The 8,825-nt window shown below is 52.8% G+C and overlaps 1 protein-coding gene across 5 annotated transcripts in view; it reads right to left on the bottom strand.

Moving 5' to 3' along the window:
• Window positions 1–4,061: 4,061 nt before the first annotated feature.
• Window positions 4,062–8,825, bottom strand: part of C1QTNF2 (C1q and TNF related 2) — a 29,222-nt gene continuing 24,458 nt past the window's right edge. For 4 of the 5 annotated variants that reach the window (XM_023754071.1, XM_006089055.3, XM_023754073.1 and 1 more), the window contains 2 exons: window positions 6,206–6,458; window positions 4,062–5,155 (listed from right to left, as the gene is read on the bottom strand). In XM_023754071.1, coding sequence (XP_023609839.1) covers window positions 4,542–5,155; window positions 6,206–6,458 — 867 coding nt within the window. In that variant the 3' untranslated portion in view covers window positions 4,062–4,541. Of the gene's footprint in view, window positions 5,156–6,205; window positions 6,459–8,081; window positions 8,287–8,825 lie in introns of those variants that run through there. The other variant, XM_014456132.2, reaches the window with a different exon arrangement.

Genomic DNA, 8,825 nt, shown 5'->3' with positions numbered 1-8,825 from the left:
CTACCACTCAGGGGAGCTTGGGTATCAGAGCACTTCTGTGGCTGCCCTCCTACAGGGGACACACAGCAGGGCAGGGAGGGCCTGGCCAGGGCCGCCGGGTTCCAATCCCAGCAATGCCTTTCCCAGCGCGGTGCCTGTGGCATTCTTCCCAGGACTGATTTCTCCACCTGTGAGGCCGGGGTGTTGAGAAGCTGAAAAGGAACAATATATGTCAGACCCAGCATGTGGCTGATGTCCACTAACAGTTGGTCATGATTTCAGTTCTAGCCCAGGAAACCGAAGAACAGCAATCTGGTGAGAGTCGTCAGTGGGAGCAGAGGGCCGAAGGTCAAAGTTCAACGCCTCAGAACACGCCGGCCTGATTCACCCGGCTGTTTCAATTTATGCTTCAGGAATGCCGGGCTCTCTTCTTGGCTCTGCTTTGGAGACGGGAACATAAATGTTTAGTGCCAAAATGGATTCAGAGACCATCGGAACCAATCCTTCATTTTACAGATGGGGAAACTGAGGCCACCAGACCAGAAAAGACTTGGCCAAATCAGACCAAGGAACCTGAAGACAGGGTTTTCTGTTTCCCTGACAATTGCTCTTATATCCCTGCCCGACACCAGCTGTGACTGCAATTTAGAATGTGTGCAAAATCCCTTTAATGAAAGGGCTGGGAAGACATGCAGCTCTTGAGTTTATTTTTTTGTTAATCCTCACCTGAGGATATTTTTCCACGGATTTTTAGAGAGAATGGAAGGCAGAGGGAGAGACAGAGAAACATCGATGTGAGAGAGACACATCGATTGGTTGCCTCCTCATGTGCCCCAACCAGGGCCGGGGATCAAGCCTGAACTGAAGTACATGTCCTTAATGGGAATCGAACCTGGGACCCCTTTAGTCCACAGGCCAACGCTCTTTCCACTGAGCCAAACCGGCTAGTCGCAGCTCTTCTGTTTAATTTTCGTTCTTTCCCCAGAGAAAGGCCATGGTCGCATAAAACAATGGGCAGAATGTCTCCCTCCCTCTCTCTCCCTTCCTCTCTTTTGTCTTTGGCCCTGAAAACAGCCTGAGTGTAAGCCTTAGGACTGAAGGTTTGCGTAGTAGGCATGCTCCCCCTGGTGGAGTAAGTGAAGATGACAGGCAGGGCATGGAAAGAATTTCCACGCAAGCGCCTGGCTGCCCAGGGGTCCCACACCATCGCTGCAGCCTCAACCTCCCCTAACCTCGTCCTAATTCCAGCACTGTCAGACTTCCTCGTTATTTAAAATTTCTATAGTTTCTTCATCACGGAGATTTTTTTGCATTAGTGTCGATGTATTAAGATATTACGTTAAAATATTATTTATATTGATTGCTGAGGTTTTGGGCTCCCTTTAGGTGAGTGCCTCATTTGCCTCCCCTTGGTCATAGTCTAGTCCAGCAGTCAGCATGGGAAGACCCTCCCAGATGTATGCAACCCCCCTCACTTGTCTGATGAGCCCTAAGGCCCAGAGGGCTGGCCGGGTTGGAGTCAGGACAGTGGGCTTGTGCTCTGTGCACTGTGACACCCAGGGCAACAGCGTCTGAGGTTTTCTCCAGAAGGGGACAGGGACAAAGACGCTCCTTGCTCAAACTCCAGCCGGGCTGCTCTGAGCCCTCTTCTTGCCTAGGCCTGTCAACCTTGGCTCATAAAGACGCCAACAAACACTTACATCTTTGCTAACAGCTCAAGGCTGCAGTCCTAGGATGACCCAACCCTCCCGTAGAGTGGCTGCCTGAAAAAACTCAAGCCAGTGAAAAGAATGTACCGTCTGTTCTAGCCAACATCTGAAGATAGCGCCCCCTCTGCCGGTCTCTGCTTCCGTGGGAAAGGAGGGCCTGTTCGATAAGACCAATCCCCCTTCCTGTATTTTTTTAAGTTTTCACTTCCCTGACTCAGCAGAGTGCCCCTCCGTTCCTCTTCCTATCCCCTCACTCTTCCTTTAAAATACCCAGACACCTTTGTATAAAGGTGCACTCTTTTCCCTACAGACGTATTATTGCAATTTATATATTACATGTTCCCTATATACTGTTGCAATAGTATACCACTGATTAAAACCTGGCCTTGCCACTTTAGTGTTGAGCTGAGTTTATCTTTGATGATGGCTGCCTTTCAAAGTGCACCCCTTAGGAGAAATGACCCTGGGGTCAAGGGCGATTTTAAGGTGCACTGGGTTCTGGGTTTTCATCAATGCCTGCAAAAATGAAGGCCTAAAGGTAGACCTGTCTGCTGAGGCTCACAGTATGGGACTGGTCCCCCCCCCCCCGCCCCCCGCCCCATGTGCCTGGAAAGGCCCCCTTTTTGGGACTCCTTCCTCGACTGGGCCTCCATCCTGCATCATCGGCCTGAGGACTCCAGTGGTTACCAAGGAGGCAGCCACCCTCAGAAGTGAGAGTGGATAAGCCAGCCCTCCTCCTTGCCATCAGCTGATTACCAGAGACCCTCTGAACTGTGTCCCCTGCTTCTGCCCACCTGCCACAACCCCAGCACTCCAGCAGCCCTGGACCATATCCAAGGGAGACAAGACGCCAGCCCAGGTTCCTGCAAGGTTCTGCCTCCATCTGCCCCACCCCCACCATGAATGCTGACTGTCCCCCATCCTCCCTGCAGCCCCGGGGGTTCCCTGGCAGGGTGACAAAGGGACATGGGTTTAGATCAGGCCCAGCAGTGGCCACCACAGAGCTCTGGGCCCCTGCTCGTCTTGCTCAGGCTGGATTTATTACCTCGGCTACAAAGGCGTAAGTTCACTTCCTTCAGATGCCTACATCCCTGGAGGAAGGAAGAAGAAATGGTTACATAAAGGGAAAGTAAAAAGAACTGTTCACGAAGATTCCTGCTCAAACTCAGAAGCTGGCCCCTCCCCACAGGGGTGCCTGGCAGGACCCCGACCGACGGACACATGAATCCGTTTGGGTCCCAGGCCCCTTCCTGGGTTTCTCAGATGCATCCCAACCCCATAGTGAGAACTGAGTTATTTTAAATAAACCCCATTTTATTTACGGAGGGGGCCGCCCCTTCCTCGACCACCCCAGGCAGGGTTCCCTGTTCCTGGGTCCCCACTGGCTCCTCCTTTCCTGCCAGAGGTCAGTGAGAGCCATCGGCAGGGAGCTGTGGCTCCATCGGAAAGTTCTCTCCAGCAAGTGACCTGTAGGCCCTCTCTCCACCTGCCACGTTGTGCTGTGGTTCCTTGTCCCTGGCTCCCTGCACACTGGAACCCCGGGGCTGGGGCAAGACTCGTTTACATGCTACCACTGTCTCAGAGCCGCGGTTCTCGGGCACGCGGGGATAGCCTGGTGTATCTCACTGATTGACAGGTGGGCCTGCAGGTGATCTCTAACTAATAATCAAGTGCTTCAGGGTGAGACGGAGCAGATTCAAATTTACCCCTGCATTAATGTCATGCTCTCCCCCGCATCCCGACAAACTTTCTTGAGCGGAATGAACTCTGCCACAGCCTGTGAGGTTCTGTATAATCCTCCAGCCTCTCACCTCATGCCTCCATCTCCTTTGTCACTTCCCTCCATCCCTCTGGCCTTCAGCTATGCCAAGTTCTCCCCAATGTCAAGGCCTTTACACGTGCAGCTCCTTCTGCCAGAAGACCCCTCCCCCCAGCTCTCTGCATGGCTCCCTCTCCTGTTTCCGTGCTCAGCTTAAAAAGAAGCCCAGCCGGTGTGGGTCAGTGGTTGAGCATCAACCTACGAATCAGGAGTTCATAGTTCAATTCCTGGTCAGGGCACATGCCCAGGTTGTGGGATCGATCCCTAGTAGGGTGCATGCAGGAGGCAGCCAATCGATGATTCTCTCTCATCATTGATGTTTCTATCTCTCCCTCTCCCTGCTTTTATGAAATCAATAAAAATATATATTTTTAAAAATTAACCTCTTCCTAAAAAAAAGAAAGAAATAACCTCTTCCTGGGACTGACTTGGAAGGGACTGAAGAGAGCCTTGGATAGCTGGGCGGCTGGAACCTTGGGCAGCTGTAGATTCTGTTCCTAATCTACACGGAGCTTACGAAGTCTGCACATATATAAAAATTCATTAGCTGTCTGTTTAAGATGTGTAGACTTTATTGCATGTAAGTAAACCTAACAAGATAGAATCCAAAACAAACTTCCACCTCTTCCCTGTCTCCTGTTATTCCGATTACTCTTGGCCATGGCGTGTGCATTTCCATCCTGGCACAATAATGACATTACTTGCTTATTTATGTGTAAATTGTACCTCCCACTAGAATGTAAGCCCCACGAGGCCAGAGCCTCTGTCTGTCTTGTTCACTGTGGTACCTTCCAGAGTATAGCATGGTGCCTGTCACACAGTAGGTATTTAAAGAAAAAAAAAATCAGTGAATGGAGAAATGGGAGGATGAATAAAAAAGCTTGGGTTTAATGATGGAGAAAAAGGGGGCAGAGGAGGTCGGCCTGAGTCCAGAAGCTCCCGACTCCCGGCCCCAGCAGACAGTTTAGGGGTCTCGCTCTGTAAGCGCCAGACCAGGAGTGTGTGCCCTCCCTGGAGACGGAGCGCCGGTCCGTCTACACCTCATTGGGGTCGTCCTGGTCGGCGTAGATGAGAAAGCCTGTGAAGAGGCTGTCGGTCCAGTAAGGGTCGTAGAAGAGCCCATTCTGCTCTGAGTAGAAGATCTGCAGCCAGACCTCGTCCCCCTGCTTGAGAGCCAGGATGGTGGAGCCCGAGGCCACGTCGTGGTTGCCCGTGTTGGCGTCGAAGGTCCGGATGCGGTACTGGCCGTTGTGCACCAGGCCGATGGCCAGGTGCTTGTTGGCCAGCGTGATGTCGTAGGTGAAGTAGTAGATCCCCGGCACACTGCAGATGAACTTGCCGCTGGATGCGTTGTAGTGGCCGCCCTCGTTCATCAGGATCTTGTCGAACTTGATGGGCAGCCGCTCCCGTGGGTAGCTCTTGGTCACCGCCACCGAGAAGGCTGACCTGGCCTGGCCGCTGCCGCAGCTGCAGGGGCCCGGGAGGCCCGGCTCCCCCTTCTTGCCCTTGGGCCCCTTCTTGCCCGGTGTGCCGTGCTTCCCTGGGGCACCACTCACCCCTTTGGGGCCGCGAGGGCCAGCCTTCCCAATGGCCCCGGCTTTGCCCTTTGGTCCTGGCTTGCCCCGGTTGCCTGTCCGGCCAGGTGGACCTGGAAGACAGAGCAGCTGGTGTGATGAAGGGGCCTCAGAGAACTAGCAGAGGCTGCGGGCCCTGGCGCTCCATCTTTGGAGCACAGGCCTTTGGTAATGGGGAGAACAAGTCGGCAATGGAGCCACCTGGAAATGGTTGCAAATCTGATGGTGGAACCTGGGGCACGTGTCCCAGTGCCATCTGGAAGCCAGGAATGGTAATGCTTACCTTCCAGAATCATTGAGGATCAGGGTAAAATTAACATAATTCACAGCCTTTTCTTTTTCTTTTCTTTCTTTTTAAAAAAAATATATTTTATTGACTTCAGAGAGGAAGGGAAAGGGAGAAACATCAGTGATGAGAGAGAATCATGGATCGGTTGCCTCCTGCACGCCCCCTACTGGGGATGGAGCCCATAGCCCAGGCATGTGCTCTGACCAGGAATTGAACCATGACCTCAGCCGGGCCACACCTTTTCTTTTCCTGCCTTCTAAGGAAGAGTCTGGTGGCAGAACAATCCTTCGATGGGCTGTGCTGGTCACGGGTTGAGAAGAGAAGTGGAAGAAGCCTTTGACCTCAAAACACTGATCTTAGTGTGATCCCTGCCTAGTGCCCAGATCCCTGCACACGTGTGCAAGGGCGGTTAGTACAGTGCCGCTTCCAACAGTAAACACTGGGAACGACTAATTGCCTGTTCAAAGGAAAATGATTAAAAAATGATGGTCCATCCATAAAGTGCAATTCTATGCAGGAGTTTTTGAAAATGAGGCAGATTTATGTGCACTATATGAAAACTTCTCTAAAATATCCTGTGAAGAGGAAAGAGAAGGCGGCAGAACTGTGTTTTGTTCAAAGGAAACCACAACGCTCTTTCTATACTCATTTAAGTGCTTAGAAGAGTGCCTGTCCCACAGTAAGCACACGCTAAATACACTCCGCACGCCCTGCAGAATGTTTCCATCTTGGTCCTTAAGACCCATGTTTCATAAAATGTGCATTTCTCTCAAAACAACATTTTTGGCCAATGATTATATAGAAAATCTTATATTCATGTCCCCTAAACTCTTACCTTCCTCTCCACTGTCCCCCCGGTCCCCGTCCTGGCCATCCTGGCCGTCTTTGCCGGGAAAGCCCATCCTTCCCACCATTCCTGAGGGCCCTGGGGCTCCTGGGGGGCCGGGGGGACCCTGGGGGCCAGGTAGGCTGCAGACAAGTTGAGGGGAGCCCTTCTGGAAATCCTTGCGAGCGAAGGCACCAAGCAGAGGGTCGGCCGCACAAGGGAGCGCACAGGCCAAGAGCATCCAGGGGATCATGGTGGTCACCTGTAGGAGGCAAGAGAGCTGTGAGCAGTGAGTCCCACTGAGCGGACTGGGGGTCAGTCGGAAAGGCACCCAGGGGAGGAGGAGGAGGAGGAGGAAGAGGAGGAGGAGGAGGAGGAGGAGGAAGCTGGGAGAAACCATATTTCTGACTCCAGCTCTCTCCTACATCACATACAAGTAGCTGGACAATGTCTTGAGTATACATATGGATGAGCTGAGTCATGGGCCCAGAATACACCTTGGAGGGGTCTTGGGGTGCAGCACTCATCATCACACCATCGAACTCTGGAGTAGCCGGACTTATGGCCCAGTGACAGTTGGCTGGGGGGAGCTGTGCACAGAGAGAAATGATCCATGGTTTCCTTCAAATATGTGGCACAGCCCGGCCGGTGTGGCTCAGTGATTGAGCGTCGACCTATGAACCAGGTCATGGTTTGCTTCTCAGTCAGGGCACATGCCCAGGTTGCGGACTTGATCCCTGGAGGGATGTGTGCAGGAAGCAGCCAGTCAATGATTCTCTCTCATCATTGATGTTTCTATCTCTCTCTCCCTCTCCTTTCCTCTCTGAAATCAATAAAAATATATTATAAAATAAAGTTGCAGTATGATGTAGCTGGGGTCACGCATGCTCCTCACGGGTGGCATCAGTGATAGCAGGGGTGGTAGGCAGATGGGATGAATGCTGGGGAAGTGTTACACTCACGATGTGCTGTTGGAAAACGGTGCCCTAGACACCCCCCAGGCCCCAGGATCCCCTCTCCTTCCCTTGCTGACTTGCTGAGAATCTTGGGAAACGAGTCGGGGTGACTTATCAGCTGGGACACATCTGGGCGCCCCCCCCCCCCGAGAAACTGAATTCTTCAAGCAGGTTTGAACTGGGTTAGGAAATTGTAATTTTTGGACAAGGAAGAGAGGAAGAAAGCAGTGGGAGCCAGTCTCCCAGGCACGCTGAGAGTCCTGTGAACAGCTGGATGAAGACAGGCAGGAGAGAGGGGAGCCATGGGCTTCAGTTCCCATCCTCCCTCTCTCTCTCTCTCTCTCTCTCTCTCTCTCACCTCCACTCTCAGTCACACATGCTGGGCAAGGGGGAGGAGGGCCTGCTGCCCCGCCCATGCCAGCCTCTGTGAACAATAGGGAGATGCTCAGTGACAGCTGGGCCAGGGCAGGCCCCAGTGTCTGGCGGGCGGAGGAGCAGGGCTCTGGAATAGGCAGGGAGCGAGGGATTTCTCAGAGCCGGAGCCTGGAGGTTCCCACCGGTGCCAGGAACTGTTTTGGAAATAAAGGCGGGGTGACTAGGTTCTGGTTCCAAACCTACAGGGCGGGAGAGGAGAGTCTCCCTGGCCCCAGGGCACCTCCAAGAAAAACAAGGCTCCAAATAGCCGGCTCCCAGCCTGTGCGCCCCCCCTCCCGGTCTGGCCCCCCAGTCTTCTCTCCACACTGAAGGGGTGAGAAACCCTGGGGTGGTGTGCCATGGCCCCAAGGAATCCAGACAGGTGAACTCTTCCAGGGTCTCTTAAAGAAATTCACAATCACAGACTTGGGGAGGGCCCCAAGGAATGGTCTCATCCCACCTCTTCAGTTACAGACCGGCGAGCTGAGACAGAGGCACTGAGGGACTCTCTTTACCTGAATTCTCTTATGTGAAGTTTATAATAAATCCTACGGAGGTGGAAAACGGATTGTTCCGTTTTTCAGAGGGAGAAACAGAGGCTCTGAGAACTCCAACGATTTGCCCGCAGTCACACAATCGGAGCAGTGGGGACAGCGCTCGGACCCGTGTCCGAGGGGCTCTGAAGACCACCCTTCACCCACTGCACCTTGCTCCCTTCTCCGGGTGTTTCTTTCCTGTTTTATAGAAGAGGAAAGGGAAGCGCAGAGAGGCCAATTGGGTCATGTTTGCGCAACCCGTTCATGGCAGGAGTTATATTTGAACTTGGGTTTGGCTGACCCTAATGTCCACATGCTTTCCATTATGTCAGCGTTTCTTTGATTTTTCCTCCTGAATTTCCCAAACTACAGAAGAGACCTTGAAGTGTGTGGCAAAGCTACACAGAGCAATGGAGAAATTTCTTTGATATTGTGTATTTTATCATTGCACACACACTTTACACACGCACACACACACACACACACACACTTTGGAAATGTAAGCGTGATGCTTTTCCTCCCTCAGGATCCCGATGCTTGGAGGGAACCTCCTGTTCTGTGAGAGATCCGTACGGGCACTGGGCTTAGCCAAGATGATTGGGAGGGGGGTGGGCCACCTCCTGGGCTCTGACTCTCCACCACGAGCCTCTTCGGAGTGTTAGCGAGGTAGTTCCAGGGGCTGAACCAAGAGCACACCCGGGGGCCATCAGCTCAGTCCATGCC

This window comes from Myotis lucifugus, unplaced genomic scaffold, assembly GCF_000147115.1.
Source record: "Myotis lucifugus unplaced genomic scaffold, Myoluc2.0 scaffold_56, whole genome shotgun sequence".
Lineage (NCBI taxonomy): Eukaryota > Metazoa > Chordata > Mammalia > Chiroptera > Vespertilionidae > Myotis > Myotis lucifugus.
Note: the sequence above shows the minus strand (reverse complement) of the source record. Positions and strands in the feature narration are given on the sequence as shown.